The sequence below is a fragment of the Nelumbo nucifera genome, chromosome 8 (genome assembly GCF_055504915.1).
Source record: "Nelumbo nucifera cultivar China Antique chromosome 8, China Antique-T2T, whole genome shotgun sequence".
Classification (NCBI taxonomy): Eukaryota; Viridiplantae; Streptophyta; class Magnoliopsida; order Proteales; family Nelumbonaceae; genus Nelumbo; species Nelumbo nucifera.
In genome coordinates this window covers 6972469-6990606 of record NC_142656.1, presented here as the reverse complement: position 1 = coordinate 6990606, position 18138 = coordinate 6972469, and the positions used below count along the sequence as shown (strand labels likewise).

The 18138-nt window shown below is 36.6% G+C and overlaps 1 protein-coding gene across 2 annotated transcripts; it reads left to right on the top strand.

Annotated features, from left to right (window-relative positions):
- Window positions 1-6875: 6875 nt before the first annotated feature.
- On the top strand, window positions 6876-12964 carry LOC104588229 (putative inositol oxygenase). 2 transcript variants are annotated; one of them, XM_010246075.3, is made up of 12 exons: window positions 6876-7199; window positions 7287-7386; window positions 8217-8358; window positions 8449-8530; window positions 10728-10932; window positions 11033-11092; window positions 11202-11254; window positions 11404-11526; window positions 11612-11681; window positions 11770-11848; window positions 12440-12521; window positions 12625-12964. In XM_010246075.3, exons 1-12 carry the CDS (start codon window positions 6996-6998, stop codon window positions 12649-12651), a joined length of 1227 nt encoding a protein of 408 aa, XP_010244377.1. In that variant the 5' UTR covers window positions 6876-6995; the 3' UTR covers window positions 12652-12964. The 2 variants fall into 2 exon arrangements, with proteins under 2 accessions (XP_010244377.1, XP_010244376.1); XM_010246074.3 differs by having other exon boundaries at window positions 7281-7386.
- The last annotated feature ends 5174 nt before the right edge of the window (window positions 12965-18138 follow it).

The following is an 18138-nucleotide window of genomic DNA, read 5'->3' as shown; positions in this document are numbered from 1 at the left end:
CTTAGCTGAGAGAGGTATGGGCTCAAATGAGATGTGCTCCTTGTGTGGTGGTTCCAACGAAAATATCATTCGTGCTTCTTTTAGATTGTAGTCATTCTAGAGCCTAGAGCTGCCTGGTTTGGTGGTGCACTCAACAGTACATTTACAAATTTAATTAAATTCGTTTTCATCCTTTGCAGAATGGTGGTGCTGGTGGACATCTCAATTAGATTCCCATTTGCCCTCTGTTACATATGCGTTGGATTACTCGACAATCATGCTTTGGTCGATTTGGAAAGGAAGGAATGATTTTGTTTTCAACTGTGTGAGCCCTAATGCTGTTTATACAATTTTGTGTGCCAACAGGTTGATGCAGTAAGTGCAGAAAGCTTCCAAACAAGAATTAGCAAGTTCTTTGCATCTTAATCCTCCTCAAGATCAAGCTACTGCATGCTCCCCACTTTTTTGGATCTTTTTGTAAAGCATTTACAGATGGAAGTTTTTCGAATCTGAGCTCGAGTGGTTTTGGCTATATATGTAGTTAGAGAAGCTTTTGGCTCTTTTTGTTTGCTGGTGGTGGGCCATGTAAAGAAAGCTAAATCTGCATCCTATGCAGAAGTGTGTGCTATCAGAGAATGTTGCTACTCTGCTACTAAAAGGGGTTTTCAAAACCTTTTGATCTACTGTGACTCAAAAACTTTAGTTAAATCTATTAATGAGAAGCCCTTTGAATGCCCTCCAGAGACTTGGCCGATTCAGCTGGTTGACATTTATAATATAGCAGATCTGAACTTTAAGCTTACTTGGATTAATAGAATGTTCAACAGGTCAGCTCATCTCATTGCAGCACAAGGAAAAGAAGGTGTGGCCTCTTTTTGGGACTCCCCCTGGACTGGTTAATCGGTCCTCTCACTGAAGACCTTGATGGCAGCTTATCTTGTTCTTAGTTTTAGTTAGTTTTCTTTCTGATTTCTTGTGTTCTGCTGTTTGTTGTCTCGGTTTTCTCTTTGTCGTGTTGCCTAATGTTTTTACCCCCCAAAAAAAATTCACACAGTGCTTTTTGGTCATTTTTTTATTTAAATGTCATAGGCTAATCAATCCAAAGCGTACAGTCGAATCATTGAACCCAAAACCCATGGCCAAAGCAGTTTCGATTATATTGGTTTTTAAAACATTGTAACCGCAAGGCAAGAAAGGATGATAAAATAAAAGGGTAAATTTTTTAAACTACTAATTGATTAAGTGTACCCTATTATTTTAAAATTGACTAACGCTATTCTTACTGTTTTGACAATTGATTAATATTTTTCTTATCATTAGCATTCATTAACAGAAAGACAAAAAGGACCACTTTACCTTTTATCCTTCTTCAAAATAAAACAGAGACACTGGTTCATAAAACCCTAACCTTTCAAACCCAGAAGCTCCACTCGGTGGTGAATCGAAAAGGATTACTATTTAATGGCTTAAGAATCCCTACCTTATCTCGGTGTTCAGAAAACCAAAGTCCCTCTCTGCACATCAAAGTCTCAGGAGATGCTTTCTTCGTCAATTTATTGAAAGATGAGAGAGATTTTTGTAACTGCAAGCCTATTTATTTTCCACTTACGGGGAGCACGCACTCCCTTCGATTTGAATCTCTCATCTTTAAATATGACTAAAGAGTCATTTCAGATCCGCCATTCCTGTTTCAAGCTTGGAGGCGGAGCTCTCAGGGCACGCACTCCCTTTGTGTTTTCCATTATATTTAGTCTTTTGATATTTAAGCCGAAGTTTGTTGAGCATAATTAAAGCTTCCTGCGTTTTGTATATATGGCTAAAGAGATTTCGTGTGGTTACGAGCGTGAATTTATTTGTTGGAATCGAGGTTGATAATGAGCTTTAATTTAAGGACTATTTATCTGGACATAGTTGGGTTGTTCTTAAGGTTTAGGTTGCAATCTTGCTTGATAATGGAGTCTTGTGCTTAAAGAGCTTCCCGACTAAAAATCTGGTGTTAGGATTCTTACGAAGGTTTTATTTCTGCTATTCAAAGATCGAAGTAGCAGAACATTGGTCAAAAGAATCACAAAGCTCAGATGCTTTAGGCGCCTTTAAAAAAAGAGAGACCTGCTTCTTTGTTCTATAAACTAGGACAAGAATGAAATGGTTTTGCTCAAAGCGTTGGCATGCTTCAGAAACCGGGAACTTTACTGAAAGAGGTTTTGTATAATCAGTTGCTGGCAAGTTCATCAACCAAGAATAGGAGGAGGTTTCAGAGGGAGAGAGAAGGAAAAAGAATAGGAATTACAGAATCGTATTTTGTGGAAGCTTTTTTAGATGGGTACACTTCGGGTATTTTTGGAAGTTATAACAGTCACATGATACATATTTGAATGGTTTATGACAGAACATTAATGATAAGGGAACTATTAATCAATTTTCAGAAACAAGGTATAAGTAAGGATACACTTAGTCAATTAATTAAACCATAAAGGTAGTTTAAGAAATTTAAATTAAAATAAAATAAAGTAAAAACTTAAAGCCAACCATCTAAGGGTGAACTCCTCTCTTTGAGTGCATGTCTGAAAAGTGTTCAATTCAGTGCTTACCCTATACTGTTATCATTTAGGGGGTGTTCTTTTTTCAGATTTTGAGAGAGGGGGAAAGTTGGTCAATTGGATTTTGGTTCCTATTGACCAAGAATCCCTTGTTCTTTTTTCAGATTTATGTATGGACCAAGGAAAATTTATTATCTTGGTATGCGGGTAAGTGATACCCATCTCCTTTCCCGCCGAGGGGGAAAGTTGCTAACACTTGAATGAGACAAAAATGCCATTTTTAATAATGGATTTTTATGACTAAAATGGTCATTGCATTATTTACATGAGAAATAAAAGAACATGAGTAAATGCACTTACCCGGGTAAGTGTTTCCTAGGAAAAACTTATGTAACTACATTTACCCGGGTAAATAACTTATCGAAAAACGAATGGGGCCTTAGTGGTTGTACCATATTGGTTGTTCGTCATCATTCGATTCGTCCAAGTTAGCTTTTTCTTGCTGTTTTATGTCTTTGATATGGTAAGGCATTCTATCTTTATAACTTTTTTTTTTTATATGCGTTTTATGTTGCTATCGAATTTGAGTATATCCCAATTATCCCTATTCCCCACTCAGAAAAAGATTTTCATTCTTTTTTTTTCAAAACTTTTATTCAAGGTTTTTAAAATCAGATCGGACAAAAAATCATTCTGGGTCCGGTTTTTGGTTCAAATGGTCCAATTGTTTGATTTGAAAGGATGATTCGATCTAACAAAAAAATTTAAAATTAAAAAAAACCTAAAAAAATGGCCAAAAATCATTTTTCAGGTTGAATAGTTTGATAATTTGACCACCTGAATCAATAGTTCATTCACCAAATCAACGGTTTTTTTTGGCCAAAAGCCGTTCTCCCTGTGATCTACACTATGTAATATGAAAGATAAAAAAAGTTGTAAACCTAAGATACTGGAATGACTTTATACCGGAAGAACTTTGATCAAACAAATCCTTTGAATACCAATCGATTGGTTATCACTTTTATGATAAGAGTTGATTGCTTATAATTTTTTTTTTCTAATATCACGTGTTTTTTGGTGTCATAATGGAATCCAAAAAGATATTAAAATAAGAAAAAATCTTGTGCTCTTTTCAAATGATAAGGTATAATTTCGTTTTATGGTAGATGACAAGTCATGCCTCTGTTTTTTGTGAAAAAAAAATTGGATGGTAAAGGAGCGAAAATACATCTAAAAATTCTCCACCTATTTGAAATCAGGAAATTAACTCTATTGCAAGGTTTTTAGAATTGATTCGGACAACGAATTGGTCAGGGGTTCAGTTTCTGGGTCAAATTATCCAACTGTTTGAACTGAACGGGCAGTCTATTCTAACAAAAAAATTTAAAATTTTTTAAAAAATAAAAACCGGCTAAACTATTGAATGGTTTAAACGGCTCAGCCGCCCAAATCAACGATTTACTGACCAAATTAATAGTTTTTGAATAACGGAATCGATCACCTAATTGATTCCCGATTTTTCCAAAACCATGCTCTATTGAAACTTGGCATACCAAAAGAGTAAGAACAAAGCGAGATCAGACTGAAATTAGGACATCTTTGGAGAGGGTGATGGTAAATTAATTATTGAAGGAGTGGGGATCTGTTTCAACAAAAAACTGCTCAGAACATGGGCTAACCCCGTTGTGTAGCCCTTTTGAAGAAAAAACAAAAACAAAAGGGCGAACCAGTGTGTCATGGAATATGTTGGGACAATTTTTGTTGTGAACAGATCCCATCCCACGAAAAAGTGGGAACCAGCTTGGAGAATAAATCTGTTATTTATTAAGATGTTGGTACATCTATGCGCAGGGGTGCCAATTCTGCAGTGTATTAATAGGAGTTTACTCAACAGACAAAAGCAGTACTTAGATAAGTGAATATTTTTTATTTTTTATTTTATATTTGTTTTGTTTTGGTAAAAGATAAGTGAATCAAGCATTACCAATCTGGGTCGTTAAAACGAGGCATTAGTCTCAATACATGACGGGGATATGCTGTGGGGCGTTATGGGGCGGAGATGTAAACTCTCTCTTTGTCACTGGACTGACATTTTATTTTTCATAGAATTCCAGAATTTAACCACAATTGAACTATTCATGAAATTCTTCAAAAAAAAGTTGAAAACTCGGATAACAATACAGGTATTCCCAAGAAATAGACCAAAGGTGCTAATCATGCCAATGCCATTTCTAATGGTTGGTGAGAATATCTACTGGTGTCAATGGTTGATGATAACAAGAAGGAAGAGGTCATTATTTCTAGGGACCACACATTGTAATGTCAATTAACGATGGACTTGACTACTTGAGTATATATTTTTCAAAGTTTAGTCCATATTTAATATTATTTATTTTAAGTACTTATTTGGTGGAATCACACAATAAGTTGTAAAAGCACTTATTTGATGAAAAAAGGAGTGAATAAATGCTTATTTTCAAAAGTAACCTAGAGGCTGCTTACTTTAAGCACTAATTCCAATTTTTTTGGGATAAAACTGTTTCCATCGTTTTTGTTTTTCTCAAAATCCCGTTGAGCATCTTCTCCATTTGAGTTCCAACATGAGCCAATGGCGGTGACAGGGGACTCTAGGTTGAGAAATTGTTTCAATTACATGAATTCTCTCTCTCTCTCTTCATTCTTTGCTCCGTTTTGCTCAATTCTTTATGGCTATAGTTGTCTTTTCTGTAAATAAATATAAGTACTTATTGATTAAGTACCTCACCAAACACTATAAATCAAATCTTTACAAAAAGAAAAAAAATACACTATAATTCAAATAAATACTTAAAATAAGTCTAAGAGGTTTAGGAACGAACCTCCCAAACACTAATAAATATTTGTGAAATGAATACTTATTTCTCAAACCACTTATTCATCAAACATAGCGTTTAGAACACTAAGATGTTAAATCTAAAAATTTTGACACTTGAATATGAACTTGAATTTGATTCTCAAAGAACATTCTTCACACTAACATGCATTGAAAACATTTCATATACTTAATATACTAGTGGAGGGGGCCCTGCGTTGTAGGGGTTTGCTCATAAATTATCAGGATCGAGCTCGAGCTCGAGCTCGACTCAAGTCAAAAGCTCAGAAGTTCGAGCTCGACTATCTTTGATTGCAGGTCTCTCAAGCAGTTGAGGTGCCGAGATAAGGTCTCCCTCAATTGTTGAGGTGCCAAACCGAGGTCTCCCTTAGCTGTTGAAATGTCGAGTTGAGGTTTCCCTAGCAAGTGAGGTGTTGAGCTAAGGTCTCCCTTAGTTGACAAGGTGCCAAGCTGAGGTCTCCCTTAGTTGACAAGGCGCCAAGCTGAGGTCTCCCTTAGTCGTTGAGGTGCCAAATTGAGGTCTCCCTTAGTTGTTGAAATGTCGAGCTGAGGTTTCCCTAGCAAGTGAGGTGTTGAGCTGAGGTCTCCCTTAGTTGACAAGGCGCCAAGCTGAGGTCTCCTTTAGTTGTCGAGGTGCTTAGCTGAGATCTCCCTCAGTGACCGAGGTGTCGAGCCGAGGTCTCCCTCAGCCGTCGAGGTGTCGTTTAGCTTAAGAATTAGAGACTTGAGTTTGAGCTCGAGCTCGGCTCAAACTCTATTACCTTTGATTACAGGTCCCCTAGTAGCCGATATGCTGAGCTGAGGTCTCCCTCAATTGGAGAGAGAGAGTGTCATTCTCGTAATTTATATGGAGAGAGAGAGATGGCATTCTTGTAATTTGTAAGAAAAAGAGTGAGAGAGAGATGGTAGGAGAGAAAGCGACATTATTGTAAATTGAAAGAAAAAAAGCAAGAGAGAGAGAGAGACTGGTATTCTTGTAATTTGAAAGAAAAAAAAAAAAAACAAAAGAGAGAAATGGTAGAGAGTGGCATTCTTGTAATTTCTATGAAAAAAAAAACAAAAAATATCGTTAGTTCCATTTCATCCGCCGGTTACTATACATTTCAGCTTATTGTATTTATATAGATATAGATTTTCATTGATGATGATGGATCCAATGCAGAACGACTGCTGTGTGGAGAACGAATTCAAATCTTCTACCAACAAAACACATTCCTGCCTTCTACCAACTTGATCTAACACTACATATCTCACCACGAGACTGGGACCTACCATAAAAGTGAGACCCGTCATAATTGAGATGTGCGGTGTGAGATCATGGTTGGTTGTTAGGAGCTAGGTTTGCAATTCAGCAAATCTGACAATTAATACAAGTAGTTGCAGCTCAATGTACTCGCACCAACCGGAGACAGTACATTGCATTGGGCCCATAGTACCCTACTAATTTGTTATATTAATCGTTCGTCGTGAGACAAGTCTGAGGTACCGCGCTGAACACTACATGCTACGTACGACAATATTAATTCCTCTACAGCAAACACGTTATTAGTATTTAGATTGCAACTTGCAAGTTATTGCGTGTAGTGGGGCGACTGAGAGTGAAAATGGGGTTTGCGGCCGTTAGAGTCCCAAGTGTCGGTTCTCCAACGGTCGGCACCGGTGTTACCCGGCAACGCAAGCCACATTTTCCGGTGAAGAATGTCCAATTCCCTGGAATTCGTCTCGTTTCCAAACCCAATTCATCGATCATTAACGGGGAGTTCCAATCCTTCCCACCAGCTGCCGGAGCCGCTGATCGATCTTATCAGGTGAGTTTTGACTGAGCAATACCTTCTCTCTCTCTCTCTCGAAATTTGGGTGAAATGGTGTAATTATATATGGTGGGTCAGGTGCAGTGGAGTGAAGGGGCGCCGGGCATTTCGACGGAGGACTTGGGATTGGGCAAGCAACAACCGTTGCTGGAGCTTGGATTCACCACTAACTTGGTTCAAATAGGTATTTCCTTTCTTTTTCTTTTCTTGTACATTACTTAAATTAGTAAATATTAGGAGGTAGCAATAGCGTAAATTAATGTGCGTTGTGAATCCAACATGTAAGGCGTATAGAAACTGCTGCTTTTCCCAACAAAATCCTCGTCTCTTACTTTCTCTCTTACATGTACATGGTCATATGACTGATATCCAGTTTTACAGTAGGGATTTGTTGCGGCCCAATTATATATAATGGGACAGCTAAACCATCAAATTTTCTTCTGCTCCACGTGGAGGTTGTAAATCACCGTTGAAGTGATAAGACGTTAACGGTCAAGTAAACAAAACAGTTAGAGTTGATCAGTTCAAATTGTTTATTTGCTTTTGCTGAAATATATTACTGGACATATATATATCCTGATCCTGTGAGGTAAGCCGTAAACAAGAGGGGTACTTGTTATCTTATTGATCAGAGATGGTTGTTAAGATTTAGAAACTCGCTTTATCAGTAGTAACCTGACCTAACTCTGGATTTTCTTTTCTATCTTATTTCCATCTGCCATCCTTAATTGTCCTCTCTCATCTCAACAACTAATTGAAATCGTTTAATGGTTTAAATTAATGTGGATGAACAAGTCATAATCTAGATGAAAGTGGAAACCCAATTGGTAATTAATCCATAAAAATGTTTTTTCGTTTTCCCTCCAAATTGCAAGCGGTGGGTGCAACAATATGATGGCAGTGATGGCCGATCCCATCAGTTAATTATTAGATTTAATTTCACACATATATATATATATATATTCTTAATGTAATGTATGTATAGTAACAGTCTTAATGATTAATTCTTAACAGAGCCTCTCATCTCAACCAATAAAGACAAAGACAAAGTCAGCAACCCTAAGACCCAGAATGCAAATAAGGAAGAAGGACATGATCATAGGGTGGAGGGAGGTTTCGTTGTTCCGGAGAGCAATACCTTTGGCCACTCGTTCAGGTCACGTCTTTCTTAGATTGTCATTTGAGTTAATACTTATTAGTTTCTTTTCTTTCAGAGCTGAAATTATTGTTGATGAATGGGTTTCAGGGACTATGAGAAGGAAAGTGAAAGAAAGGCGAGCGTGGAGGAATTCTACAAAAACAACCATATTTACCAGACCTATGAATTCGTAAGAAAATAATTAATCTATTTCCAAATATACATACCAGAGTCCAGAGGTACCAGAAATAGAGGTAGATGTGGGTGGTTATAACTTCTAAAATAAAATATTATTTTAACATTGGACATGTCTGTTCTCTGTACACAAGTCCCACATGGAGACTGGAGCCCATATGCCAGTGTTACGGAACACTGCAGCTATACACAGTAGTGGTACGATCAGCAGATGGGGGGGGGGGGGGGGGTATCGAGAACACATTTCCTGCAATGGGGTTGAACATGCCAGTGTTACACGATGTCAGATTAAAGCACTGGCGTCTGGCGGGCGTGTTCAAATTTCAAAATTCACTGGATCCTGAATCGGAGGTCGCAGGAAACGTGTTATCGGAGAGCTATCTCTATGTTACGTGTAATTAAACAGAGAGTTCAAGTCTCACACGCTCACTCCCAAGTGCCAAGTCCCACCCGTTACATGAAAAAAGGGTAAAAAAAAGCAATTGATTGTGATGTTTGGACTTTGGACCATGTTTGTTGTTTTATTGCACTCGAATCCCCTTTTAGAAAAAAGGGCATATACAATGGGCTACCTATCCCATTTAATAACGAATACGCCAGTGGGCTCCACATCTTCACTATTCACTCTGGGTTGGTTATACAAGGATCACTCACGTGTCGCTCTTCACTCGTAAAATAATAGCCGCTTGTATTGCTCTTAACTCTTAACTAGGGGCGCTCACGATTTGATTAATTGCGACTTTATTTTTAAACCGAACCGATATTATTACTTTTTCAAAATTAAACCCAAGTCAAGTCAATTGGTTGATCAGTTCATCGGTTTGAATTTTGATCAATTCAATTCTTTATTTTTTATATTTATAATATATTATAAATTTATATATAATATACAATATATTATATTATAAATAATAAATAAGATATTACATATTCTGAATATGTATTTATAATATATCATATTAGTTAACTAAACCTGAACCAATCAATACTGTTTTTTATGTGTTTTTTCCAAATTGGTTCAGAGGGGTCGGTTTAAGGCCGGTCTATCCTCTGAACCACTTATCAACCCGAAACACCCCCTGTAAAGGTGTATTAGGAAGCCTTTGATACGATATGTATTGGCTAATACGGGCTGATACGTGACAAAATTTTGATCCTTGGTTTTTGGGTTTTTAGTAAACATCTCTAATTTTCACTCCTCTTCCAATTTGAGAAGATGAAGATTGGATCAGATTCAGATCACCCTTAAATTTTAAAGAAAACAAGTTGAATTGGATCAGATTCAAATATTCAACTTACTAATAAGATTCAAATTCAAATTGAGACTTATCAGATTCAATCAGATTTTCAAATTTGATCAAATGTACCATGAATAATATCAGATTGGATTCGAATATACTGATCCTTTTGCATTCCTATATGAGCATATATATGATGGATGTGTGCAAAATCCACAAAAAAGAAAAGATTTTAGCTTGTTGTGACCCCACCTTGATGTCACTCTATAATTCAAGGTTGGGCCACAACAACACATCAAAGGCTGCAATTTCACGATTCCAGTCTTAGGTCTAAAACCATCTCATAGCTAAAGTGGTTTGTAATTGATTGCCTTGCTTTCATTCTTATACTAACCCCACTAATTAGATTTAATGTATTTATTGCACCTTTTCTTTGTGGGTCGAAGTTATATTATATTATATTAAATGAAAAATAATAATAATAATAATAATAATAATAATAATAATAATAATAATAATAATAATAATAATAATAATAATAAAAGCTGAAGAATTACTCAAATTAAATGAAAAATTATCATGTAAGCAACATTTATGTGGTTATTTCATGGTAAATTTACATGTTTTTTTTTTGTTTTATAATAAAAGGGCCTCATTTGTTTTTAGATAAATGGAGGGAGAAATTGATCAATGAAAACAATCCTATTTTCACTTTTCGATAATTGTGAGTTTCATGGTAAATTGATTTTCCTATTCAAGTAAATTATACTAGGAAAAGTTACCAAAATATTATAGGACAAAATTGTGCCTTCGGATAAAAAAAATTTATAGATAAAAATGATTAATTATTTGAATAAGTACATTTACCTGTAGAAATGATTTACATGAATGGATGATGTTAAAAATAGAAAAGAGAATCTATTAATATGTAAATAATATAATTATATTTATCAGGCAAAGAAGAAGAAGGAAGAGTATGGAAAGCTGGAGAAGACCAAGATGAGTATATGGGAATGTTGTGAGCTGCTGAATGAATTTGTGGATGAAAGTGATCCGGATCTGGACGAGCCCCAGATCGAACACCTTCTGCAGTCGGCTGAAGCCATACGGAAGGACTACCCTGACCACGATTGGCTTCATCTCACCGCGCTCATCCATGGTTTCCCCACCCGTCCCATTAATTAATTTCTCTAGTCTGGGTTGGGTTGTTATGTATCGACTTATCTCCTTAATCACTGTCCTCTCTGATCTGTGTGCAGACCTGGGGAAAGTTCTGCTGCACCCTTCATTCGGTGGAGAGCCTCAGTGGTGTGTTGTAGGTATGTCTGATCTGTCCAGGGCCTCTCCTCTGTACCATTCGTACCTAGGTCCAGAAATAATTGCAGCTATATGCATTATTCTAAAATGTTCTTCCTTGTGCGTACGTAGGCGATACATTTCCTCTTGGATGTGCATTTCATGAATGCATCGTCCATCATCAGGTAAAAATAAATGCACTCTGCATCTGCACCACAGATTATAGAATTAACGATATTCCATGAATGAAATCATCATGATTTCAGGACTAACGTTTAATTAACTTTATTAATTTACTTTTGGTTTGAACTTTGAAACGGGCCGGGGAGATCAGTACTTCAAGGGAAACCCGGACCACCAGAACCCTACCTTCCGTACAAAGTTGGGCATCTATTCGGAAAACTGTGGGCTCGATAAAGTCACCATGTCCTGGGGACATGACGAATACATGTACCTGGTAACTAAGCTAAATTATCTTCTCACAGCAACAGGGCTAGGTATCATTATTTTGTGGTATAACTAATTTGGGACTAAATTGCCAGGTGGCAAAGGGAAATAAGACCACTCTCCCTCCGGCTGCTCTCTTCATCATCAGATTTCATTCCTTCTATGGTAGGTCCTGGTACAATTAATGCTGCATTTACTTACTGGGTATGTGACTTGGACTTGTTATGACGGTGCTTGGTTTTGGAATGTCAAGCGTTGCACCGCTCGGGAGCTTATACATACCTAATGAATGATGATGACAAGGAAATGCTCAAGTGGCTCCAAGTGTTCAGGTACGTACGGATCTCGTTTATATTAGTTCACGTGGCTAGAATGCAATGCACAAATATAATTAGGGGTGTAAATGGATCTAATTCAAATTGGATCAGACAATATTTGAATTCGAATCTAATTAAAAAATTCAATATTCGAATTTGATTTGATATTCGATGGATATTGAAAATTAATATTTAAATTCGAATTTGATTAAATATTCGAATATTTGGTTAATTAATTATTTTAGATAATTAATAAATATATAAAATAAATATTTTATTAATATAAAATATATAAATATATACATTATTTATATAACTTAATTATTATATATAAATTATATAAAATATTTTATATATTATATATAAGAATTAAATAATCGGTCGAATTCAAATATTTATCAAATTGAATCAGGTCATATCTGAATTCGAATCCGATTAATTATTCGATATGAATAGAATATTCAAATTCAACTGATTAGATATTTGAATAATCCAAATTCAATTTTGATTATATCGAATATAATCAAAATTGTTGAATACCATTTACACCCCTAAATATAATGATTTGCATGGTTTCTCTAACGATCCGATGTTGGTGTGGGGCAGCAAGTATGATCTCTACAGCAAGAGCAATGTTAAGATTAACCAGGAAGAAGTGAAAGCCTACTACCTCTCACTCATCGAAAAGGTTACTTCTTGCTTTCAATGACCTCGCTGCCAACGGTCTTTTACACTTTGTTCAGTAAAAAATGGTTTCTAAGTTTCTCTCTGTCTACGAATTCTTTGTGCAGTATTTCCCTGCCAAGCTCAGATGGTGATGAAAAGACAATACAAGAGCATTACAAGTGGTGTGGTAGTGCCGACTGCCGGTGCCGGTGGTTAATTTGTATTGGGCCATATCCCCTTTTCCCATTCAGCCCCTTTTACACTTTGCCCTTTAATTTCTTTTCGCTAGTTTGATGGCTGAAACATGTGCGAGTGTGAATGTGATAGGAGACCAAAATAAGTGGTTGATATATTTCTGTTTATTGTGTGATTTATTTAAATAAGCATTGGTTATTTACATAGCTTTGTTGTAATGTATAAATGGTTTATTATATTAATTATAATAAAAAATGGTTTGTTAATTAATGGATCTTTATCTAATGTTCTGTTTTTTTTTGGTCAATCTGCTTGCACTCTTCCAGCCAACTTGACCAGCAAGTTCGCCATCTCTTCATAGAGAATTATTTGTTCACAAAATTCTATTACCCAAGTAGCTAGGTTAATAGCCTTTAGGTGGTAGGTAATATAAGCTCAAATCTGGTCTGTGCATCAACAGTGAAGAGTAGCTTTAGCTTTATCTGGTTGGATTTCTCGACTAACTTCTGTTGCTGGTTTTCACGGAAATAACAACCACTGTCTCATTAAGTCACTATTTCTTAAAATAGACAATGTTAGCTTCCATATTCAGTACTCACATCCTATTGCCGTGCGTGCATTGTAAATATCTTCCCATCCAAGTATGAAAATATTCTCAATAATCTACCCTTGCAGATATATACAGAAGGTATTTATAAGATTTGAACCCTGATCACCTAAATTGCAATGCAATGGCATGGAACAAGAACAACCCAACTGTTGCACCCAGGCCCACGGCCCACCCTCTATCCAATCTAATCCTCTCTCTTTTATCTGTAATTGGAATCATTTAATAAGTTTTCAAGTTTCATCAAAGTAGTAATTACAAGAAACATCGACAGCATTAATGTAAGCTTGCCCATAATAAGTTGGAAGTTGGAACTCTCCACACGGGCCAAATGGGCCAAAAAGGGGTACGGAAGTTGGAACTCTCCACTTGTACGTATGGCCAGAGCATTTAGGCGGTGATGCTCAAATTCTATTATGGTTTAATTATTAACACGGGCTTTAAACCTGGTTTGTCCAATTCTAACAGATGCAGATGGATGAGGTTTATGTATATTTTGTTTGTCCTGAATCAAAGTGGCCGCGCCCGGGCATGGCACTGCCAAATTAAATCTAACCCAGGTAGGTTCTGGTTTGGAACTTTCAAGCCTTAGATAACCTGATGATCCAAAATGTATATTTTGTTACTAACAGATGCAGATACATGTTAGTAAATAAATACTTCAGATTCATTTGCATTTTCCATGCCCAAATTCTACAATTTTGGCCTTCAAATGGGCGTTTTTCGAAAAGCTATCCATTCATATTAAGTTATGTATCTTAGTCATTTAGTTGGTTTTACCTAAAAAAAAACAAATCCATTAGAAAGAGAATTGAGACAAAAATTGAGTAGATAGTATTGTCTTGTGAAGAAAATTGGGAAAAATGACAAACTTAGGGTACTACATTTCTAGTCACCCAAAAGTAGTAAGATAAAAATCCACTTGATTTGTACAAGAATGAAACTAGGAAGTCTATTTGTTTTATTAGCTTTTCGTTTTAATCTTTTTTTTTTTTATTTTGCCCGTAATTACCAAAATGCTCTTCTCATATTATTTTAAACTTGAAAGACAAAATATAATAAACCTTTTTTTTTTTTTTTGCATTAAATAACTCAATTGTGGTGGGTTTTGAAGCTTAGAAAGAGACATGAGCCTCGAGCCTTGGGACAAAAACCTAAAGCCTTTTAAAACTATGATGGTAAGTTGATGGGTTGGTATTGAAGACACATCCATCCGAACGGTCACGCATTTGTCATCCCTAATCTCCTAAGCAATAGTTTGAAGCAGTATGAATCGGATCGATTAAATATTGAATGGAGAAAGGGTTTTGCAACAGTTATTCTTTACCGACCTTAAGATGTTGATTAGTGATTTTGAGGCTTGTAAGGTGCAAAGATGCAACCTAGAAAATTTTGATGGCCCAGATTATTGTGAAGACAATGATAGCAAGATTCTCTAATCTCTAATCAGAATGATTCATCATAAATTCTGTTTCTCGGTGAGGAATTTGACACAGAGAGTTCAGTCCACTATAATTAATGGTCCATCTGTCTCTAAGGCTCCATTTGGAAGAAATACAAATATAAATATGTTGAGTGCAAAATTTTATATTTCATATTATTTTGTTTGAATTTATACTATACATATTTGTATTTTTACTTTTTCCAAACTGAGTTCCGGACAGCCTGAATCCCTAACGAGTTTAAGACCTATTACTCACTCTTTGCGGCCTCTAGCGAGTTCCAGAAACATCATATACTGTGATGTCAAGGCATGATAAACACAAGAGAAACAGCCCCGGAACCGGAATTCATTGCACGAGGTGATTTGAACTTGACAAGGCTCCATTTGGAGAAGCTTTTGCTTTTGTGTTTTGCGAGACAAAATTGAGTCAAAAATGTGTTTTTGTGTGTTTGCTATGAATTGCTTTTAAAAACACAAGTACATAAACAGATAATTTGAAGCCCCATTTTTGAGCTTAAAAAGCACAAATACTCAAATTTATCCAAATGCAACATTAGTTAGCTGTGATCACTGGAGTTTATTTAAAAAAATCATCCCTATGTGTTGTGTTGTTCTCAGTTCTCTCTTCAGGCATAATAGTGCAACTTGGGTCAGGTTGGGTTCAATGGGCCGAATCCTAACCCAAAACCAATATAGTTGAAATTCTTCAAATCCGACAACCGTCCTTGCAGCTTAGGCGGAGACCGGACACGAAAATTTAAACTAATCATAGTAAACCAAAGCCATAACGTCTGTTTTCTCGGTTGAATCTCATTTTAGCCAGTTATATCCCGTTTCTGCTCACAGTAAAATCCACAATCTTATGATTCTATATGGTTTTAATTTGTCTTAATCTTAATCCAATTGTAATCATGAGAAGCACTGCTACATAAACTATTAATATCTCTCTCTCTCCCCCTCCAAACTTTGGTTGGTTTCCTTATCTCATATTGATTAAACTAATGTAATCAGTACCAAGTATCCAATATACTTATTTTTAAGTTGCTTGCGTTAATTCATTGCCAGTTGAAATAAAATAAGAATAAAGGCAAGAAAGACTCCTGACCTATATTGACTTAAGTTTTGTAATCTAGCTCTTTACTGGCTTAGTGCACAACTAAGAAAAGGCACGTTGTCAAATGCAGTGAGAAGAAGAAAAAACGAAGGAGGAAGAATTCAGCAACAAATGACCCAGAAAACCACCACCACCATTACTAGTGCTACTGTTATTATTATGCTTAGCTGCTATTGCTACTACAAGCAAAGATATTCCGGAAATCAATATATGAAAATTAATGGAAGAACCAGCTTCTCATAACATGGCTGTCAAATTCTTGTAGTTGCTATTATGGGACTCATAATTTGTCCTTGTACATTATAGAGGGAATCAGAAACCACCATTAATGTGCATCCACAGAAAAGTAAGAGTGAAATGATGATCCTTCTAGCCACGGCCACTCTCCAAGCTGAAATCTGCCAGTAAATATACGGTTTTACTATTTCTGTAGCCTCAACAAGCCAATCTTTTTCCCTGTGTCTACTTGTTGCTTATACTAACACGGTTTTGTTACCTAAAGGAAAACAACCTTGGACAATACTCCTTGTGAACTTCTGCTCTCCTTTCATTGTCAAAGAATAGATAAGACCTGAGAAGAACTGAAGTGGATGTTTGGGCCCATTTTCTGGTGTGATATGTTTCAACCTCTTGTCCAGGTGGAGCACGATAAGAGGTCATCACCTCGGGCTCATCTATCTAAGCCCATATCCTACTAAGTTGGCATGGGTTAGCACTATGGTTGCCATCATGCTAATTAACCTGAGTGGATCCATCTTTGCCGACTTGGGTTGGGCTGAATAACTTTGGGGAGGAATTAGGCTTATGATGGATTAACCTTGGGGATATATTGATGAGGTTTTCCTTGTTGGAACATGTAACCAGGTCTGCAGAATCCAATTGGCTATACTGAAAGCTAAATCTTACCACTGGGGTGGAGCGGCCCGCTTTAGCCAAATAAGCACAGCGAAAGGCTTTGAGCTTAGCTCACTAACCACAAAATTGAACTAGAGCCTGTCCGTTACCGTGAACCGAGCTAGTATCAGTCGTTTTCTTTTGTTTCTTGAAATGGAAAAACAAGATTAGAGTTTTGGGTTAAGTGACTTACAATTAGTTGGATTTTGGCAGATTACCTCTAGTAAGTTAGCCAGATTACATTTTTTTTTCTTTGTATTGTATATTTGGCAAATCTTTTCGCATTGTCTTTCGGGTTACAAAGTTCGAAGGACCAAAATTTGATTTTTTTTTTTTTTTTTCCCATTTGATAACAAAAGACGGATGAACCCCAAAAAACTGACGGTCACAGAAGCCTAAAATGGCTGAAAATTGGAAGCTTCAAAAGATTTCTATATATCATTATCAAATGTGCTTGGTCTTGAAAGTCAACCTCCAAAAAGCTTGATATGTCTTTTGGTTTGCTGGGCTGTGGAAAATCTACTTACAAAAGACTTGGCAAACAACCCCAAAATTTTTAATTCCAGGGCAAAACTGTCCAAATACATAGCAAATCTGGCTGACTTGTTTAATGGGCAAATTCCATTTCCATTAGTTGATAAAGTGTCGTGGCAACTAAAGTTCTGTTTGGTAGGCTGGAGTTACCTAATGGCCTCTCTCTCTCTCTCTCTCTATTGATCTAAATGATAGTTGTTTGGGCATAAATACTCTAAGCTACTTATTTTCTTTTAGTGCCTTTTCTACTTGAAGGTCGTATATGTCTTAAGCGAAAATTCCAACGATTGCCATCTAAGTGAAGCACAAAGCCACACATCGAAAGAGGCAACAAGCAAGGCCTTAATAAAATCATAGTACCAGACATTAACATAATATACTAAATTGGGTCTGAGAAGTTCCAAAAGCCCAGTAATAACCCGCATTCAATCATCAAAATAGCAATACTTGTATGGTTGTGTGGGCGGGCCTTGATGGGCTAATTCCACTACAACCGGCCAGAGATATTACCAACTGGGTCAGTTTCTCAGTTAGCATCGTCCTTTGGTGATTGAATTCCATCAATTAATGAGCGACCCTTGTATTATTGCACCCAGCAGGCACTCTCCCTCCCTGTCATGCATGTTAAACAACTAAACCTGTCTTATCTCATAGTTGGTGAAATTCTAACGGTGTTGGGGCAAGGAGACAACTTCTTTGATTGATTCCTTTTTGGCCCTCTCACTAAAATGAACCCCGGTTACCGGGATAGACCTCTTTTTCCGGACTCTTCACCTGGCCCGGTTGGTTAACTACTGTTTTTGCCCCATTTCATCACATCTCCATTGATCCCAATTCCCGACCGTCCAGAG